Source organism: Augochlora pura, chromosome 10, assembly GCF_028453695.1.
Source record: "Augochlora pura isolate Apur16 chromosome 10, APUR_v2.2.1, whole genome shotgun sequence".
Taxonomy (NCBI): Eukaryota; Metazoa; Arthropoda; class Insecta; order Hymenoptera; family Halictidae; genus Augochlora; species Augochlora pura.
This window is the reverse complement of record NC_135781.1, coordinates 25,308,579-25,330,807: the sequence shown is the minus strand read 5'-3', so window position 1 is coordinate 25,330,807 and position 22,229 is coordinate 25,308,579. Positions and strand designations below refer to the sequence as shown.

Sequence of the window (22,229 nt, the reverse complement as noted above, 5' to 3'; positions counted from 1 at the left end):
CAAGCTGGTCATAGCTGCGAAAGTAAAAGAAAATTTCGCCCGAGATTTTTTAGAATATATTGTGTAAAATGGATGGACTCGAATGGTTGAAATATCGTTGCAAGGTCGAACAGTTACGAGGTGGTTATAGTGAAGTTGTTCCGAGCCCTTGGTAGGTTTAAAAACGATCTTGAAACATCTTAAAAGGCTGTCTCGTTCGATGAACACGCAGGTCCGACTATAGCTCGACCCGTTCCACTGTATTCTAAATTTTCCGCGTATCGATCCCCCGTAGCGTCTCGTCGTTTCACTCAATCTTCGCCAAGAATTAGCACAGCTTGCAAAAAGTTGTTTAAAAAGTCCTTAAAGGTCCTCGAGAGCGTTCTAGCAACATTATCCAGTGCCCTCCAAAATCTAGCAAGCGTTTCAAAGCAGTTTCAACCTCATTTTTCAACCGTAACGATTGCCAGACCATGGCACGACCTATTCTACTGAATCGTAAACTTTGCTCGTATTTTTTTTACCATTTCTATTGCAAAATTATTTTCGGTGATATCAAACCTAATCATTCGACTGCGAATCTGAATAAAAAATATTCGTTAATGATTTTAATAGTTCGAAAACGATGCACTGGTATTCCGAGACTTTCATCTTTTCACTGTTTAAAATTTTACATAGCCAAGTTTGTAGTAAACACGTAACGATCCGCAGTCAACTAACTGCGTACAGTGTTAAAAACAATTAGCGTTGCTTGGGAAATATTGTTACAATAATCCTCACGTGTCCTCGATAACGCGAAGCAAGATTGATCAGGATCTTTGAGAAGTCTAATAAGAGTTGCGAAGGGCTTCCAGCCGCGATCTTCAACGAACTTCATGCTCGTCTGATCCTAACGCGACCTACTCCACTGATATCTAGATTTCACTTACACTTTCCCTTCGACGTAACACATTTTTGCGACTGCCGAACATACAGGCGAGTCGATCGAGTTTCTACGAAAACACCTTTCTATCACAAACTATACCGAAACTAGAATTAAGTGGGTCCAATGTTGAAAAAATGATCACGCGTTCGCAGGAAATTGTTTAGAAAGTCCTCCAAACTTCTTCAAAACGTTCGCGTAATCGCGCTTCTTTAAAAGTCTAATAAGACCTTCGTAATAGCTCCAACCTAATTCTCCAACGAATACGCTTGCTCGGATATGACGCGATCTATTCCACTGAAATTTCACTTCTATCTCCCCAGAGATTTCAATCGACCTTTTACTTTTCTAATGCACTTGCGTTCGTCCAATTAGGTCCAACGTGAACAAAGAATTGAATGGCTCGGAAGCCGATTAGTGCAAGTCCATTAACCTTAAAACTGATGCAAACGAAGTAAATTAGCTGTGAAAATAATAGCGATACAAATAACAATGCAAAGTACAATTGTTACATTGTACAAATTTGTCGAAGGACAATTTTCTCTGAATAATTTCGTTTAATCCTTCGTCCGATGAATGACGTCCAAATGATTCTCCGATAAAGACGTGTTTGCACTGCGTAATTCATTTTCAAAGAAAAGTGGACTCGCGCTTGATTGGCTTCTGAACTGTCCAATTAGTTTATCAGCAGGAAACTGTTTAAAAGGTTTCGAAAAGTTCGCAAGGTCGTCCTAGAAACGTCAACCGGAGCCCTGCGAAGTTCCAGCGGGGTCCCTGAAGTTGCTCCACCCACACGCGTTCCCCGGTCTGACCGCAGGCTGACCTATTCTACTGACGTCTAGGTTCTACGCGCATCGAGCGACAGGAAAGCGCGCGCGAGGCGAAAACGCAGCCAGCCAGCCGCGACCTGCACGACATTGAACTTCTGGCTCGTTATCGTCGAGTGCTCGCAACGCTTAATTACTTCGGCCGACGCAACGGTCGTGCACGCACACGCAACACAAACGCGCGCGCACACGTAGGAACAACCACAGACAGAGAGACAGACAGACACACATCGGTCATGCAAAGAAAACGAGCGCCAAAGCACTGCGAGAGGACGAGCACAACATCCGCCCCGTCACCGAAATTTTCAGTGCGATCGACCAAGACGTTGCTGCTGGGAACGCGGAACGCGCGGTCTGGAGAATACGTGTTGTACGTCGGACCCGTTCTCGGGCCGCTTAATATGTAGGTTAATTGGGTTATAATCCGAGGCCTTCGGAACTGTTGCGAGACGGACGGATTTCAATCGGAATTTTAAATTCGATCGAGTAGATCGTGCTCGGCCGACCGAGCTGGGAATATTAACGAAGCCAGTACCGACGGACTGTTCTACGTTCCTCGTGCAGCCGCTTATGCGACAACATCAAATTGCGGGAACTGTGTACCAATTTTTGGGGATGAAGAGGGCATTGAAGGATCCGTAGAAAACTTGTGAATCACTTAGGTTTGCGGGATTCGAAAAAATGTGGAGTCAATTATTTTGAACAAGGAGGCAGAGGAGCTAAAGTATAACGATGGACACCTTAGACTGCAAAATATAGTAGAGCCTTCAAAAAAATTCGGAGACCCCAGACAAAAATTATAGGGCTTAAAAATACTTTAAAGAACTCATAAAAAAATTCTGGATCCCATGGAAAAATTATGAGAACGATTGTTTTAAACAACGATTCGTAAGAGCAATATTCTACTAAGATAATCATTTTTGATAACATCTTCAGTGTCTGTAAAACTTGTTGGGACCAGTAATAGATTCTGGGACTCGTAGTAAAGATTATATAAGCTAAGGAATACATGGTGAAGCCCATAAAAATATCCTGGATTCCAGAAAACCGGGAATTGTGTTCGGAAAGAGAGCCGAACGGTGATTCACAATGAAAAATGATTAGAGTAGCGCGGTAATAGTCCTCAGGCCTCGTACGTATGTCCAATAAGATGATCAGACGCGGATAGTTCGAGTCTACTGGGTGTGCAAGCAGGCAAGCCACGACCCAAGGTTCCGCGACCGAGAAAAACGTTCCCGATATGTTTCACCGGGTTAAGAGTCTCCCGGCTTGACCCGGCTGTCGATAGAGAGGCCAAGCCCGCCCCGTATCCGCCCCCGTACCCGCCTCCGCCCTCCGCCACGCCTCGCCCCCCCGTCGGCCGTAATAAGTGTTCCGCGACTCTACATTTAAAAGCACTTTATTCGATAGAGCTTTCGGAAGTTTTGCGGTTCGTCGAGGCGGTTCGGCGCATCTCGACCGAAAGCGGGAGAGAGAGACGGGACGAGGACGGGAGCGGAGGCGCTCCTCTTCGCTGCGGATACGACGACCGGAAGCGAGAGCGACGGCTCGACCGTACGCGACATCGTGCCAAGAATGTTAACGGGGGTTCGCGAGTTACACGGGACGGTGATTGACGGTCTTGGAAATCCACGGGATCGGGAGCCGATCGATTGCTTCCGGTCTGGGACTTTCGGTGACGGCGCCGGATGTCACTAGGACCCTGTCGATCCATGCTGCTCCATAATTCTCTAGACGAAAGACAACGATCATGCCAGCGATAAGTGTCTCGGTCCATCGACGTCCATCTGTCACGATACTCCTGCGTGTAACTGTCAGATTTTCGCTGCTGCACCGAGCTTGGGTCAACGGAAACGAGTCTTCGGAAAGATAAATTCAAAACAATGCTATCTAGAGTCTATCATCTAACGGCGATCTAGAACGCCGAGACTATCCGTGCTTCGAATCGAACCGATTTTCATCCATCTCTATGACCGCGCGCCGGATTCAAAACAATGCAATCTACGGTATCGCTACGATCTACAATCTTGTGTCATCGAATTAGAACCACCCACAAAAATTTAATTTTTGAACTGTAATCTTGTGTTCCAAATTACACATGGAAATATGTAAAGTATTGTTGGCATGTAACATTAATACTTAATGAATATTTTGTCGAAGTTCTCTTATGCCTTGCAATTTTATTAAAAATATCGAAGATCAGTTGGAATTGCTGGATGGCCCTAATTGGATGGCACGGAACCGAAACAGCGATCTAATCTCGTTTTGTTCCCCGAATCGAATCTCGGTCCATCCTCATCGATCTGCAACAATGAAACTGGCCGAGCTTTCAAGACTTACGTTTCAGCACCGACTTTCGGCCATCGGAAACGACGACTCGGCCGCGCGGAAAATTCGAAACAATGCTATCATCTAGTAAGTACGACTGCCGTCTCACAGCGATCCGGACTCGTTCTCTGCCCCGAATCGAATCTCGCCCCATCGACGTCGATCCGTCGCGATGCTCCCGCTCGAAATTTCGAGATTTAGGTTACGGCACGGTCTTTAGGCCGCCGGAAACGAGTCGGTCGCGCGGAACATCTGAGACAATGCTATCTAAAGGCTACGATCTAGCGGCTACGATCTAGAGCGCCGACTCGTTTTCTCCTTCGAATCGAATGCGCCCGGTCGGTTCGAGGGCCCTCGAAACGCGACCGATCCATGAATCCACCGGCGTGTACTATCGTAGAATCCTCGAATCACGTCGTCCTTCGGAACACCGGCGTCGCGACGCCGGGCGCTGCTACGAGATCCCGAGACAATCGCGGGAAATCGAGAGCCGATCGTGTACGTAGAACGTTCCATAGAAAGCTACGCTATTATTAACCTGCTAACCGGCAAAACCCTCTTCGATCGTTCTCCTCTTCTTCGATGGTCTTTTATTTCTTCAAACTTTGATGCATTCGATACACCGAATATTGCCCGATCGGCTGCAATCGGTTCTTGTGTCATTGATAGACTTTTATGCAAAATAAAAATTGCCTTCGCTAATTACAAAATACAGAAGTTACACAGGTGTTTATTTTGTTCGCTAACTATTTTAACGAGTTGAAAAATGTTGAACGATCTTGTCAAATTTCTCGAATATTTTACTGTTTTAAATTAAATTTAATCGTATCACAAATGCATAAAGTCCTCAGTTTACTCATTAATCAACATTTCCGACAGTGTTTAACAAATTTAAAAATTATATATCTGATATTATCAATAAATGTTAAATGTTAAATGCAAGTTCGAAGATATTTCAATTTATTTCGATATTCTTTTTTGTTCTTCTCTTTTTTGCAATTGTTATATAAAAATTTCTCTACTTGTCGTTACGTCTTATGTAATAAGAGATTTCTCTATATATCAGTCAATTATTACCGTATTGACACAAGAGCCTGCCGTAACGTTAAAACGTACAAAATTAGAGCGTTACGATTTTCAAAGGCAAATTAAATAGAATTTTAAACATACACGATCACGGTGAGAATTGTCTGCGAATACGTTCGCTACCAGAATTTTTGTCTACCGATCTCCATAACTGCGGCATTCTATTGCATACCAAAACGCAATGCGGGAAAGTCATTGGTTCCCGGAACGTCATGCTGTGTATCGTAACTAGACCGCAAATCTTTATGAAATCTCTTTAGTACAATTTTACTCGCGTTTCTGAGTACATTATAAACCCACAAAGATCTGGAGTCTGCTTACGACTTTAGCGCATCTACTACCGCGTTGTTCGTACAAGGATGACACGATCACTTATTCAGATTCCGAAATCGACTGCGCGTCAAGACTATTACATTCAAAAATATGTTTCAGAGAGATTGCTAAATAAAATAGTACGCTTGTAAAAATTGTATCCGATGGTTGAAGAAACGAACGGATATTCTTGTAAATAATAAATTCAATGGACAGTGACCGTGTCGATCGAGTGGACTGGAATCATAGTGAGATAAGTGATATTTTTCTCACGAGTATTGTTTACTCGCCGAATATATTGTCAAGATAATTTAGCGTTAAAATTTATAGTAACTATATAACTGATTTCACTCGTATTTGGATACAAGTCACTATGATTCTGGCTCACTGAATTGGTAGCGTGCAAGAAGCAGATTCGACGGTGTCCGCGGTATTCCCAAACGAGAATCGTGTTTCTGGTAGCGAACGTGTAATCGAAGAAGACGAGGGTCCGCGGGTTCGCCTAATTTCGGCGCCGATGATGAATCGCCGGTTAGCAGGTTAACGTCACTAGGACATCTAAGAGCGTGCTGTTAGCGCTAAGGCAAAGCGGCAAGCGAGAGTGATAGAGTGTGGAGTTGGTATACCGGCGCGGGACTGACCGTCGTGGAGCGGATCGATCGTGTGGATCATAAGCTGTAGCAGGCCGTGCCTGAACTTGGCGTGGCTCTCCCTGGAGTGAGACGAGGGGCCACCGGGGGCTCCCTGGTCGCAGCCCTGTCCTCCCGTGCCACCGGCACCACTGCTGCTGCCACCTCTGCTGCTGCACCCGACCTCTGCGCCCACCGGTATCCCGCTGCTTCCGCATGCACCCGAAACGCCGCCCACGCTCGTCTCGCTACTGTTCGTCGCGTTCGGATGCTGCTGGAACACACACGTCATTTCGTCTCTCAATACAACGTCCAATCTCCTTTACACGTCTCCTAAACGACATCTACGTCACAGTGCATTCTAGAACGGGACTTCAAACGGTCCCAACTTCAATGTGCCGAGCTCCCCGGTTCAGCTGCGCTGCGCCGGGTCACTCGTTCACCATCGTCCTTTCGGAACGTACCACTTTCGAAAGTTACATGCGCATCGGTGCGATGAAATGATGCTCGATTTGCAACGGATTTAGTTATAATTAGATTGCGGGTTTTTACGTGATATGAAAATTGTCTGCGTTCATCGCAAGATGCAGGAACATTTATTATACAGCAGAAACAATTCTTTCTTTCTTTGATGATTTTAATTAATTGCGAAGTAATGTTTTGAAATGTTTCTACTGTTTCGAGCATGGTCCACCAATTTTTCTCATAAATGCATAAAATCTTTGGACTAAATGTAACGTGAGATGTATCAAATTTTAATGATACTAAATACGATTATGGAAACTCAGCGTGGTAACACTGATGAAAATAAGAGGTATATGAAAGATTCAATTGTTAACATATTGTTCTATTATATATAATGTTATGTGTAATGTATTAAATATAATATGTATTAATTATATATAACGTATATTATATATAATGTTCTATGCTATTCTTCGTGCTCTTCAATCATTATTGAACGAAAGAATGCAAATGCTATGTTGTTACTGTTTTTTGTTACAGATGCAGCCATTTCTTATTTTGCGTCAAGATCCGCAATCTAGGTACCATACATGTCGATAGAATTGTATTTTATATTATTAAAAGTTTATTGTTGCATTAAGTTGCGTTCAAACGCCATTCAATCACAGTGGAACATTAGAAACGACTCCGGCACTAGATGTCGAGATAGTCAAGGGATTAAACAGTAGGATAAATCAGACTATGTTACTGTTACGGATAAATAGCAATGGTTAAGAACAAATTGTTACATGACTCAGAACACTACAATTTTACGCGTCTGTGTCATTTTGTAAATGAGCCTCTTCATTGACAAATGATCTAAGTCAAAAATGATAGAAAATGAATTAATAGTAGAAGTAGTATTAACTACAGTTGACACACTTTTATTTACCATTAAAATTTGTGTATATTTATGTTCACATTTTATGTTAAGGACTTACAACTTAACATTTCAATCACAATTTCATTAAACATATTATTTTAATCATTAGACATTTTTGAGATTGGTAGTGTAGCAAACAAAGTGTTAAAGAACGTTGTCGTAATTACTATTCTTTCACATTCGCTACAATCTGTTCCGAATTTTTCACGAAGTATTACACAAATGCCCAATTTTCGGAACGCTAACAAACAGGATTTACGCCACTTGTCGGCTAAGTGGCGCGAATAAACGTGGAGAGGGGAACTTTCCATTTACCCAAGAGCTGGCGAATAGTCATTGCACAAAATGGAAATTAGCTGGCTCGATAAAGTTCGGTATATGTATGCAGTTGAATGCCATATCGTTGAAACTGCATCGTGAAAACCGCGAAATACGTTGTTCGTCGAAGTTCATGATCGACTAGCTTGACTTTTTTGCAAAAGTGAAATAACGTGTCGCTGTTCGGACGTTTACTGACAGCGATGCCGCGCCGTAACATCCAAACCACATCAACAGCACGTGAGAATTGCAAGTTACCATACCACGGTGTTATTATACGCGGATTTAATGTATTTTCAAAACTGATCGATAAAACGTTACGCAGCTTCATGGCTCGATTTTGTTCACTAAAATATTTCGATTTTGTTAATACCAAACCACCGTCATCACTTGTCAGAATGATTCTGGGTCGTTAGTAATACTGAGCCGAGGATTAGAGTGTATCGCTTCTATGGGGATACGTATACCAATCATTCTCGGTGTTCGGTCGCTACAGTATTAATACGACACAACCACAATCTACGCGCGCGCACGGGGTACACAAACATTTTTCTACGATTTATTGTTTCTAGAATAAATGGCCAAATATTGTTTGCTGCCCAACGTATTGTACACGAATGGCGGTTGGAAAAATACACGCAACATATTTTCTTCCGAGCTTTCAATCACGGGCGTAGAAAAACGATCGAGGTTCTTCTGATCGCAAAAATGTCAAGCGGAATGGGGATTGTTTAAGAACTTTTTAGTGAACAAATTAATACTCTAACTGCCATGTCACCCATCGTAGATGATGCAGGTATTACATTTGCTTTCAAGTTAGCATATTAATTTGTTACATCAGACGTATTAAAATACATTTAATTTGTTACATCAGATGCATTAAAATAATTTAATTTGTTACATCAATCGATGATAATTCTGCGAAAAGTCATCGCAGGATGGCAACGTTTTTTTAAAATTAAAGTTTGAAAATTCTATTTTAAAACCATGGTTCTGGATTTTACGTTTGATGCAGCCTCGCCATTGTAACGTTTTAAATGCGAAGCCATGTTTGTCGTATTGAACATTGCAAGCTCGATTTTATACCAAAATGCATGGATCGCTTTGAACTATATTGCAATTTTGCAAAAATATCTTAACATCCCCAAAAAATATTTTACAAACTCTGTGTATTTCGTCAAACCTAGTTATTTTTAATATGACAAATACGGTTCCACATTTAAATGATTATAACGGCAAAAGTGTGACACGATTAAAATCGCGAAACAATTTTATAAAGTAGAAATTTCTAGCTTTAATTTAAAAGAAGTATCATCGTCCTACGATGATTTTCCGCGGAGTTATCTTGGATCAAATGTGCCAATTTCTCTGCTAAATTTTTCTGTGCTATAATTTTCTCGAAAATTTTGTAATAGCGTTGCGATCGTAGTGCCAAGACAGTAGTTTATAAAACCGCAGAATCGTGCTATGTAGTAGTCGAATTTTTTTATCGAACATTACATGTTTCATACTTAAGAGAGACAAGAGGGTTGATAAGAGGGGGTCGATGCAAATCTCGATATTCTGATAAATGCAATAGCCTAAAAGAACGTGTCCTGAAAGTGGCCCGCGAGAATCGGCTGTTACTTTCGACCGACCGATCCCGTCGTTCGTTTATTTTGCCCCCCCCCCTTCTTTCTCTCTCTTTCTCTCTTTCTCTCTCACGATAGTAGTCGCCTAACAAATGGGGAGGAAGATGACCCGACTCATCTGGTATGCATGAAACGGTAAGGCGGCGTACGCCCACGCGGCCAGCGTCTTCGCAGTTATCCAGGTCGCTTCCGGATAACCGAGCAACAGCTTTGGTCACGGATCACGGGGCCCGTCTCTCTTTCCGCGAGCAAGCCGAGCCCTCCATCCCTTTGTTCGTTCGGATGCAGATGAATCGCGGGCTGGAAAGCAGGCCCGACTAAAGCCACGAGACAATCGGCCCGCAACGAACGAGTCTAGCCGATTGCGCCCCGACCGACCTCGTTACATTCAATTACTCGCGAATTATGTCGCCGACGAATCAGAGGGGAGCCAGTCCACCGATCGCTCGAACCGTTTCGCTCTTTGTAGGCCATCCTCGAGCCAGAACCTCTCTTCCACAGTCTTTTTTCCCTTTCAATCGAATTTTTAATCTCGACGATTTTTCGATTCGAAAATAGAAACTCGTTTCCTGCTCGCTAGATTTAACCATCCTCTGTCACTCCGCGTCAAAATGCCCTACATTTCTGTTCTCGAGAAAGTGATAATCTCGCGAAAAGAATGTTATTATCAATTAATTGAAAATTTTCGGAAGCGAGATATCGAGTTCGAATAAAAATAACGATCATCTAGAACGTTCAAATTATATTCCTGTTTCTATAACCAGCACTGATTTCAAGATTACAGGTTTTCTGTTTACAAAAACTCCACGATGTGTAACCTTTTTTAGCCGACTTTTGCAACAGAAGTGAAGAACGAGTTCCCGTGCTTTATATGCTACTGTAGAGTAACTAAAACCACTTCCATTCGATGATCAATAAAATGCTTCAACAAAATCATACAACTAGTTTCTCGTTGGAAAGGGGAAACTTCGATCTCTGAATCCACAGTAAATCGTCTGATTACAAAAAATTGTTCAAAGATTTACTGGACGCTCCTATCACATCTCAAATATTTAACGAAATTCGGTGTCGATCGTGCTGTGAAAATTCTCTTATTTTCGCTCCGCGATTAGTTTACACAATCGAGGTTCCGCTGTGTCCATACGAATAGGATTCGCGGAATTGTTCTAAACGATGCCATTCGGTAGAACAAATCGCGAGTTTTCACTCTGGACATAGCGTTCGCGTTTGCGATCGCCGGCAGTGCGTGACGAGCAGCAACAGCGGCGGAAACGTTACGCGTCGCACTCCGCCAGCGGAAAATCGAGGGATCTGGACAAGCGTCGGTTTCCAATTCGATCGACACTGTCTCGATTGGATTTCCAGGTCGGTGGTCGATCGCGATCGTGGAATGTCGGCGGCCGTTCCCGAACAATTCCCAGACACGCGGGCTGCGTTGCCAGCTCTAGTCTAGCACTGTGGAGCAAGAGCCACCCGAAAGCGGTAAAAACTCTAGTTTCATAGGTATCTTAAAAATTACAACAATTTTTAAAGTATTTATTAATCATCAACACGACTACGCGATTTCAAAGGAGATCACCACAAAATATAAAAATTATTAAGTACGATACTGCAAACATTACGATTTCATAGTAATAATTTTTGTTGACTTATATATCATTTTTATTAATTTTTAAGACATGTTCAACAAAATTCAGTGATATAACTGGCGCTGTTAAGTGAGCTAGAGCCTTAACTGTAATATGTAAAAAGCAGGAGTATCGTACGAAACTGTCTAGAAAATCATTTATATTATACTATTGAACGTTCGTGTTTACCACAAAACATTTGCACTGAATAAGATCGTGGGATCGTAAAATTCGGCACAAATACGTACGCGATGCGAATCGGAAAATATTTTTCATCGCTACCGAGCACACTCCGTCCCGCAGTGCGTCCGGACGTAATTGGAAATCGCGTCGGATGCGTTCCAACGTCGCGGAATTATGAGGTTGCGGCGCGAAGCTCCTAGCCATACCGTGTCGTTATCTCTCCTCTGCTCCCTGCCGATTCTACGCGAATGATGCGAGCAGACCGAAACCCCTCGCGAATTCGTAAACAGCTGGTAGTATCGTGCCGGCGATGCGCGTCGGCGTAACAGTCGCGGAAAGTTCGCCTAATACGAATACAGAAACGCCTACAGGGAGATGCACGGACGTGAAAACCATGCGGACGGGTACGAGGGAATTTCCAGCCGGCGTGCACGCGAACATAGTTCCCTCGTTATGGCAACGCTCCCCCATGAGCTGGCGATCTCGAATTTATTCGGTGTCCGTGTACAGAGGAGGATTAATATTCGATCTTCCGTGTGCGCGAGATCGGCTGCGCGGTGATGTTTGCTGCACGATGTAACACCATCGACTGTATCGTTTATTGTATTTATTTATTTGTTCTGTTTGCCTATTTATTCATAAACAGGTAATAAAATATATTGGTTACCTAGAATAAATATTGGTCAACTTTGACCGACAACTCAGCTAAATGGGTCATTTCGAAGAGACGTAACTTAGCGAAAGAAATCGCAGCCACATTTATATTTTTCAAAATTGACGAAGAAGAATTAAGTTTCATACGACTATACATGGCATCTCGGAAAAAATTAGACAAAGTCCGAGCAGTTTGTCAAGCCTGGCAGAGATCACTATGGCGAACATGGTCTTGCATTTAAAGGGTTACAGCGATAGGAATGCGCAAGGGTACATCTAACTTAAAATCCAGATACGCGGGCTTAAAGAAAAGATTTCAAGTTTTAATTTAAAAGAAAATTCATTACCCTATGTGGATTTCTCGCAGAGTGATCGTCTGTCGAAGTCAGCCAATTTTTATCGAAAATTGTTCTACGCTTTAATTTTCTTCCACCGTGTACACGTACAAAATGTAAATTACGGAATAGAATGTACGGTATATTCGTTAATTATAAATATTAATTATTTACGAATTATTGGATAAGACACGAAACCACGAAAACACCAGCAGAATGAACAATTAAGTAGAAATATTCGTCTGGAAATTTTTGCACGAAGAAGCATCGTCCGGGAGATTCTATAATCTAGTATAAGAGCGAGAATTGAACGAGAAGAAATATGGCCGTCGATAACCACGGCGGCAATCGAGTGCCAGGGTCGATCATCGGTGGGCTGGTACCCCGGGCTCGTAAATTTCAGTGCGTCATCGAGCACCGGAAGTTCCGTTTAAACGGCACCGACTATGCTCAAGGGAACTCGTTAACGAGGGAACCGTCATCGTTCCACCCTCCGAATTTTTGCTTCCTAACGGAAACCGAGTCTGGCTGGAAGTTGAACGTTAATCTGGAAACGAAGCACGGCCCGGCGTAATGCCTTCTACTGTTTCGAATTTCTCATTCTCCGGAGTGTACTTTATCGGAGGAGTTTTGGTAAAGCACTGAAGGAAAGTCTTCTTAGTTGGCTCTCGGATACTGAGAACTGCGTCTCGTTCACCGGCGATCTCTCTCTCTCTCTCTCTCTCTCTGTCTTTCCCTCTCTCTTTCTCTCCCTCTTTTTCTCTCACCTCTCCCTTCTGGAATTCCCTTTTATCGAACGGACCACCATTTTTCGACTCAGACACTGCTCGGTACCCTGTCTATCTTTGCCCCTGTCGATGGCGGCTGAAAGGAGCTTAACCCACTGTCTTACTATGTGTCAGAGTCTAGATTCCGGTCTGATTTCGACAAATGTTTGTACGTCGGTCGATCTTCCTCGAGAGACATAAATCGCGACCGTGATGTCGGAGAGGTAATTGTGTAAAATAAATCGCCTCCCGTGGAAGACAGTAACGTGTCGCAAATCCAAGAATACGGACTTGCGACGGAGTTTATATCACGATCAACATTTTCCAAAATATGATCGTACGAACATATCATTTCATTGGTTTATCCCGGGAAAAATTATACAGAAGAAATGATTAATCGTTCTTAACACGTTGAATGCCACGCCCATTTTACAGGAATTGTCCGTGGCGCCACGATGAATTTTCTATTATGCGATACATATAATGTCACATAATAAAACTATATTTCATGTATAAATAAAACAATTTGCAGATGTTTTATAAGGCATTCATTTCCTCACACCACTACATCAACGATGATAATAATAAAAAAATTATAAGTATTGTCATTTGTTTAAATTATATATATTTTCAACAATCTGAGCGCGCCGGTCACCGGTGGCCCCCATGGCGTCACTGCCAAGTTCAGTGCCGGTCACCGGTGACCCCCGTGGCATTCAACGTGTTAATAGAATTAATTACGTATTAATATACAATTTTGAGATCCATATATCAGTTCACAGACACATATGAATATCTTGTTACGAAACGAAGTTCAGAATGTTTGCTCTCAAATAAAACTACATTTTTCAATTTAGCTGGAATTATTTATACGGACAACGACTCGATTCTCCGTTCGACGAAATAAATATTGTGCAGCAGACACAGTGCGCAAAGGGTCTCCCTGCAAGATAAATTAGCAGAATCCTTATTGCATCAAATTGAAAGCGCATCGTCCTGAGAACGTTTGGCAGTAGTGTCGTCGTTATATCTGATTAATCGAGAAGGTCCTCGAGTTGTCACCTCGAGATTTGCGCGGTCTGTTTGACGGGATCCGAGACGAATCGCTAAACAGGCCGTTTGAACTTGGATTGCAGCTCGCCTGGGATGAAGAATTATTAAATAAACCGTGAGTTGCGAGCCCCTCGGCCAACGGAATTATTTAGCGTTTCCAAGGGAAAACGCGTCCAGCTACGGCGCTCGTAACTTTTGCAATCACGAGCGGGAGGCCGTGCTGAGCTGAGCCGAGGATGAAAGACGAGGCGAGACGAGAAAGAAAGAGAAAGAAAAAGAGAGAGAGAGAGAGAGAGAGAGAGAGAAGCGGAAGAGGTCTTCGCTTCCACGGGTTCAACGAAGCGGCCTCTTTACGCCCGCTCCGAGGCCCACTCCGCCGAAAAGCACACTCGACCGGTAGTTTCGTTGATTTATCAAGAATTTCGATGCGTCCAGAAGCTGCTATGTTGCCTCCGCAAACTTTTCTTTGTACCCTCTTCTTTGGCCAAAGATACTTACTTGCGCGGACACTCGCTCGCTATTTATTGCAATTGTTTTTTCTTTGCACGAAGATCCTCAGCCGATGTGGCTTGCCTTTCAAATCTTGCGCTACGATTTCTTTCACAAATTAGGTGATTAGCACAACTTCCTCTTCATAATTTCTCTGATAGAACAGGAAAATTTTAATTTCTTCCGTGTTTCTTATTACTGTCATTTTTAAACATCGGATAAAGAAAAATCTCGCGACAGAGAGCAACAAGAACGGAAAGAGATTCTCTGCCGAGGTAGGTGCCTGTGTAACCTAAATCGATTAACATGCGACGCCAAGGGGAGATTCTCGTGAACCGAAAAACAACAGAGAAACGGCGTGAAATTTGTTGGATGCAGGTGCGTCCGACTCCCATGTTCGGAGATCTCGATTTCCGTATATTTTTCTTGCATGATTCATGGCCCTCGCGACGCCTCGCGCCGAATGTTTCGGGATTTGGAAAAATGGCGGATCTCTCTCATCGACACGCGTTGCCCGCTGCTACGCGATTGCTCTCGGATCCGAATTAATTCGTCGAACAATAGAACTCCATTTATCTGGCCGATGTTTATTCGGGCGGAATTTATTCGAGTGCTCGATTAACCCGTTAACGGAAGACGGATTAACCGGTCGCGGTAATAGTCGTCTTCTTCCAGCGTTTTTTCTGCCCGGTTCTTGTTTCATCCGCGGCGCCATTAAACGAGTTACATTCGACGTCGGTGATGCGAAACGCTATCCGATCGATGTTTATGCGTCGTTAATTATCCCGCGTGTATAATGGTGAAAACCAGTGGATCGATTAGTGTGGAGATGTTCGAAATGAAAGCGGCAGAAACGTTTGCATCAAAAGCGTATTTCAGCGAATTGAATTTATTTCAGGATAGCTATATGTATATCGACTGAACGAAACTGTCGTTCGACATGAAAGTTCCATAAATTCTCTAAATTTTGTTTCCCAACGAATGTATCGGAGGATGGACGAATTAGCTGCACGAAATTGACATAGTATTATGATTCTAATATAAAAGTTCTCACGGGAAACTATGGCAATGTCAATTCCATCGGAAATCCAATCTATCGGAGTGCGAATAAATCGACCGAATGAAAGTGACTGAGAACTTAAACTGCATAGAAATCCCCGTAAAATAAATTATTCCTTAGCTGGTCTCGGAAGCGCGAACTATCTCAGGCCATTTCCCAAGACTTGCGCGGAGGTTTAAACGCCTGTAAAAGCGCCAAATTTATTGTTGACGACTATAGCGAACGAGATTAGAGTTTCCCGAGGAAAAATCGTAAAATCCGTGTCGGCGGTGCCGCGAGGCTCGAACGATATATCGAGAGGCAACCATAGCTGCTCGTGCCAAGAGAGAGAGAGAGAGAGAGAGAGAATGAGAGGTCCTGCGATTTCCGCTGACTGTTCCACGGCTGGTGTTTGCTCCCGTTGTTAAAAATTCTGTGAGTTCGGGCATGTTAAAGGATCCCGAGTTTCGAATAGTGGGTCGAGTGGCGCAAGTGCCCAGCCAGAAACTAGTAGCGGAGGATCAGGCCGGGCCGGGCCGGGCCCGCCCGAGGCTTCGGGGATCGTCGCCAAAAACTGGCAGAACTCTCGTGCTCGCGTTTCGCCGCGCCCCGAACCGAATATCCCGGCGTCTGCAGAATATAAAACCCGCTCGCTCTTCGCCGTACGATCGAAGTCTTGGGTGTCTGGGAGGATTAACGACGCCCCGTTACCCTTATCAAATTTATGGAATTTTTACTTTGCCTACTTCCGCGCCGAAAATTTATCGCCCCACACCGAACGACCGTCGCATCGTCGCATTTCAAACACCGGGTTCGGTATAAACACGGAAACTCTGCCAGCGTTCCTAATCCAGATGCTTTCGTTCTCCGAACTTCCGCCTGCTGTAACTGTTCTTCAAATCTCTTTAAAACGCAACCGTCCAGAATTGTACGTGCGATTCGAAGCGTAGTCTGATTACAGTTCGTTGTTTCGAAGTTGTTCTCGCGCTAACGTTTCTAATCCAGCTGGTCTTTTCTCCATGAAATTTTACTTGCATTCATTTTTGTTCGTCCATCTCAGACGTATTTTTGTTGCAGTTCTTCGATCTTTTCTTGTAAAACGAAAATGTCGATCTACGTTAACTCACCGCGTTCGACTACACGGCACATAAAACTAAAGTTAGTAAACGACGAGGCTGAATTTCTTCCGGGCGAACGGCAAGACAGGTAGGTCGTAGAAGAACGAATTTTTCTACGGAATTCTGCTCTGTTCCCGTGGAAGAAAAGCCGAGGAGGATGGAAGGAAACACGCGACGCCACGCCCGTTGCCGTCGCGCACGGTCCGCCGGGAGTTTGGTTTTCGTTTCCGAATAACTGCGTCCCGTCACGATATATCCGTCGAATATTATTCCGCTCTATTTATTATTCCCGTTTTCTGGCAGTGTCTCGGCGCGTCTATGTACGCGCGCGCGGCCACACAAGCACGCTCGAGAGTCGTTTTGTCCCATGACAGCGTCGCGTTCGACAACGCGTTTTATTTCGCCGAGACGACCCGGCCCGACCACGGCCCGCGTCGATATTTTCGCGAGCAAACACCCCGCAGGAACGAGTTTATTGCGAAGGGAACCGTGTGGTCGTCCGCGCGGCCCGCTTCCGAAAGACCCTGGGATTTTCTTCGAGGCTCCTCGCGGGGACCGCCGCGCCGCGGCCGCTGGATATAACGATCGCGATAAAGTACCATGATAGCGGCGAGGAAGGGAAAAACCCTGTTCCGCGCGGAAGTTAGCCAAGAATACGAACAACGCGAGCCAGCTTAATGAGATTTCCTTTTTCATCTCAGAACTTCGTTCGTCTTCGATGTCCGGGGAATATTTTATGCTGATGAACGAACCGAGACGGCTCGTCCGGGAACGCGTGAATTATAAACCGCCCCGGTGGATCGTTTCCCGCGGAATCGATCCGCTTCCGCAGAGAGGATCCTGGGAACAGTGATATATGTTGCAACGCGGCCGAAATTAGGGACGGTTTAGCCGCCGTTTCGAAGCTTCCGAGACCGTGCGGAAAATACAGACCACCGGAGTCTATTTTTCTTCTGGATTCTCTCTTGAAGACGTACTTCTAAATTATAATTTTTCTGTTACAAATGATCCTTGGAAAACATTTTCTGGAGAAACACGTCGCTTGTAAATTTTTATATCAGAAGTTATATTGATTGCATCGAGTTGGCACAATATTTAAAATGAAAAGTCGCGAGGAAATTTTTCTATGGCATTTTGTTGTACGCCGCGATAAAATGAAGGATATGGCACCAATTTCAATCCGCCTATTGTTGTTAAAGTTGCGGGCACCTGTCTCGATAGCTCACTAAAACGTACAGTTCTGGCTGACGTTTGCTCGCGAAATCGTCAGCTGGGCCACGACTTTCGCCGACAGCTGCCCGAAGCCGATCGGACCAATTAGATTTCCGGCGGGCGGTTGGGGAAAACAATAGCGAAACTTTCGAATCGGGACACGTCGGGTACGCGGAAATTCTGCGACGGCGCTAGGGGGGTGGGGATCGCGAGGGGAACACGTATCGTTAACGACGTTTCGCGAGTCGACGGTGCGAATAAATCGACGGACGTTAAACCGCGCGATTCACGGGCTCGACTGCGAGGGGGGCGTGTACGCCTTAAACGGTGGCCCGTGTGTCGGCGTTCTATAACGAATACATAACGCTGAATTCACGTCTTCTGAAGTTTAACCCACATACCCGGGGCCTGCGAACGTCAGCGCGCGCTCGGTTTTACGAGGCTCCCGATCCCCCCCCCGAGTCGTTCTCGTGATACCGGCGCATATCCGTGTGGCTCTCTCTCACGTGTCCTGGGAGCGTCGGGTACCGTCGGAGCCCTGACCTTAGCCCAGATACGGCGCCGGAAAAAAGAAACTGGGAGCTCGCTTGCTCGCCTGGTTCACGCGAGCGGCCTGAAAGGGAAGAATAGCGCGGGGAAGGCCGACGCGAATGAGCACGGGACAAGATCGGGCTGAATCTCCGCGCAATTAACGTCGGCCTGTGTGCGAGAGTAGCTCCCAACTAGGGGAGATAAATCCGGAAAGAGAGAAAATAGGAGCGAGTCGGCAGGAGCCGGGAACAAAGGAGCCGGCCGAAAAGAGGATGAAAAACGTGGAGGACGCGGCGTGATTTTTCTAATCGGACGATGGTCGATCACCGTGCACTGCTTTCGCCAATGTCGACGGTCACCGATTCATTTCGAAGCTGGTCCAGTTAGAAACGTGTCACGTCGCTCGATAATTCTGTAGCTTTAAGAGGAAACGCTGCAAGTGACGATATCAAACAAGTTTGAGCTAACGCGTTCGTTGAATATTTGCAACATAGAATTCGTGTATCGTCAGAATACACATCGTGAACGCTGCTAGTACGAAGTGTTAATAATATCAGAATTTTAACCGCTCACCATTTTCTTTATAATTGTAATAACTAGAACTTTTTAAGATTACTTACGGATAAGTTAATTCGTAGTAAATTCATAATTTATTTTTTCTGTCCTTTAACTTTTTCGCATGTATAGTTTAAGACACAATTGAAAGGTTTCGAAAACGTCACTCATGTAGCTATGCTTCTAACCCATTAAATCGATGCAGGAAATTTGCCGAGGAGATCCGCCGACTAATCAGGACCATCCCCGGTCCGAAGAACGCCATCAGATTTTAGCGAAGCCGTCCGGCGCTCGAAAGAAAGCCCCGTAAGTTTGAAAAGGGCGGATCACGGGGTGGAGGTTGTCTGGAGGCGGCGACGCCGGCCCTGGACAAGAGTCGGCGGCTAGATGAAGAAGCACTTAATGGCCTGTTATCGGTAAGAGCATTATAGTTAATTATACGCGAAGTCGGCCATTCATTAGACGGCGGGGCGAGATGGGACAGGCCCGGGAGAAAAGGAGACAGAGGACCGAGGGCGGAGTGCAGCGTGTGCTCGGTGCCAAGTAATAGAAATATAGCCGCCTGCCGGTGATGCCATAATTTCCATCCTCTATTCATCGCTCGGCCGTATTTTAATAAAAAGTTTCCGCGGGGCTTGGCCCAATTAACCGGGAGAACACCTCTGATTAACCGTGACGCGGGGACTGACCGGTGTCGCCGGTCGGCTTTTCCGATCCGCGATCGTTACGGTTTCGAATGCAATGGAGTGGGCTCTGATCGGAGTGGAAGAGGGGCTGCTGCTGCCGTGCACGCTTGCAACACCCCGACATGTATAATTCAAACCGAATGGAAAGTAATCGCGGAACGCAACGAGGATGCCCGGGCAACATCCGCGACAGAATCTGCCGCGGTTGGCTTTGATTAATTCATTGTCAGTCCGACTGCCGATCGGAATTTCAAAGCAACAACGCCGACGATGTAAAACAATCGGGAAAGGGAAAATCCTGCGGAGTGAATTGCCGAGATATCCATAAAATATAAAGAAACCGCTCGGAGGGGGGGGGGGGGGGGTGTAATTGATTGCCCCGCGACGTCGGAAGCATTTCACTGTTTCGAATTGTAAAAGATTTCTAAAATAAGTGATTGTCGTTGTTTAAGCGCAACGTTCGGATCGCGTGTACATCGATCGTTACGTGAAATAAGAATTATCCGCATTATAAAATAAAAATGTATTTCCACTGCTTATCTATTCCAACAGGTCGAAAATAGTGTAACGATATTTTCAAAATTCTCCCAATTCCCATATAGTTCTCTATTTGATATCGGAGGATCGAACAATTAAGGTTGCACTCTATTTGAAACAGTACCTATTCTTCCTTGCAATAAATGCATAAAATCCGCAGTCTAGTCATCACTTTCCTCCGCAAATATGTCACTCATTTTCCCTCGGCAAGAACTACTGAATTCTATCACGGGCTTCTTATGGATCGCATTCGCGACGGGCGCGACCCATCAATTTTCCACGGGGAGGTTCCGCACAGAAATACCTCGAGATAAAAATTTCACCGGCTGTCCTCCGACCAGACTACTTGGACTACTCGCTGGAGAAAGCAGTTTTCTTTTGGAAGGAAGCGACGCCGCGGAACCTTGGAAAAAAGGCGTCGGATTTCTCGACAGCTCGCAGAGGCGAGATCGCGAAATTTTTGCAGAGCGCCGCGGAACGAAGCGAAGGCCGCGGAACAATCCGATCGCGGGGGAAGTTAGGGGATGCGAGTGTGTCGCATTGTCGGCACGTCAACGCGCAAACGGCCGCGACGAGTGAAAGGATACGGGCGAGGCAGTTCGAGGGGCCGGGCGAGTTCGAGCAAATAGCACGGACGTTCTCGCGAGAGCACGATACCTACATCGTGTTTTTTTTATTTTCTCTCTCTCTCTCTCTCTCTCTCTCTCTCTCTCTCTCTCCTGCCCCGGTCCCTTTTCAGGTGGAGCGCAGCCCGTAGAAGAGTTCCATTGAACGGGAGCGTGGGCGTTTATCGTCGCTGGCAGTATTTCAAGAGCGCACTGTTAGGCAAACGCGGCGAGTAGGCCAAGTGAGTCGCGGACCGGATTCATCTGGACTACGGTTCTTCGTCGCAATCGAACAATGCCGAGCCGGCACTCGATTGTCACCGACATCTTTTGCTGCAGCCACGCCAAGGACGAGGTTGCTTCGAGCAGGCAAACTTTCCTGTTTCCACGTCGCCGGCTCGACGGAATACAATTCGCGATCGTTTGTTTCGGGAATTCAGACGCGACACCAGCTTGCACCGGTTACCAGATTCCCGATATAGGCTAGCTACGTTTCCTTCGGTTCACCGAAGCACCTCTCAAGAGTGCTCCGGAAAACAGGATCTTGCGGCAAAACTTCCATTTTCAATCTTCTGCGTTTAGATAAACTTTTGGTTGAATCGTTCGTAGTATTAGTATCTTCTTGTAGCTAAACTGTCAAATCCTTGTTTATCTCAATTTTAAGGATAATAGACAGTTTGTCTTTTGACAGGTTTTGATGAATGCTGGTAAATATATTTAAACTATTTAATTGTATCTCTAATATATTTTAGTGTGCCCAGAAACAAACAGAAGTTTGTAACAATTACAACTTTCAGGTTTATAATAGAAATGTTAAATTGAGACTTCTTTCACATGGAAGTTGAAATTACTGTGAGAAAAATATCGCGTTTATACCAAGTAATATTTCTTGTTAGACAAATATGAAACTACAGATTTTCATTAATAGATAATATTATACGCATCATTAATTGTAGACGAGTACAATTTCGTTTCGAATATTTAATAAAATACGACTGCGAGCGTATTGTAGTGTATCTGATTTTGTTCTAGCCCGAGTTATAAATGATTCAGGACGGTAATAAATAGAAGAAAATCTCTGAAACAATGCACAAAATGGGGGACGTAACATCGTCTTCGAAAGGAAGAGAAAGCGCAAGATTAAGAAAGTCGAATTGTATTTGAAATTCAGATCGTACTTATTGGTTATTTAGATGAGCTATAGCCGAACGTTGAAATGCAAATAAAGACCGGTCAAAGGGAACGTTCCCGACGTCTTTCATAGATTTTCTTCTCTGTTTATGCGAACGGCGCGGCGAATCCGGCACCGGTTTGTACCGAACGCGAGATTAAAGTAATTGAACAAACGAGCAGCTAAAATATTTGACTGCTGCCGGAAAATGGGTCGAGCAACGCAAAATACGCCGCGTTCGACGACC

General features: G+C 44.7%; 1 protein-coding gene across 1 annotated transcript in view; it reads right to left on the bottom strand.

The window, feature by feature from the left end:
- Nckx30c (solute carrier family 24 member Nckx30C) overlaps nt 1-22,229 on the bottom strand; it is a 112,058-nt gene that overhangs the window by 49,407 nt on the left and 40,422 nt on the right. The window contains exon 3 of the mRNA XM_078193687.1: nt 6,081-6,357. Within this exon, the coding sequence (XP_078049813.1) occupies nt 6,081-6,357 (277 nt within the window). The remainder of the gene's footprint in view (nt 1-6,080; nt 6,358-22,229) is intronic.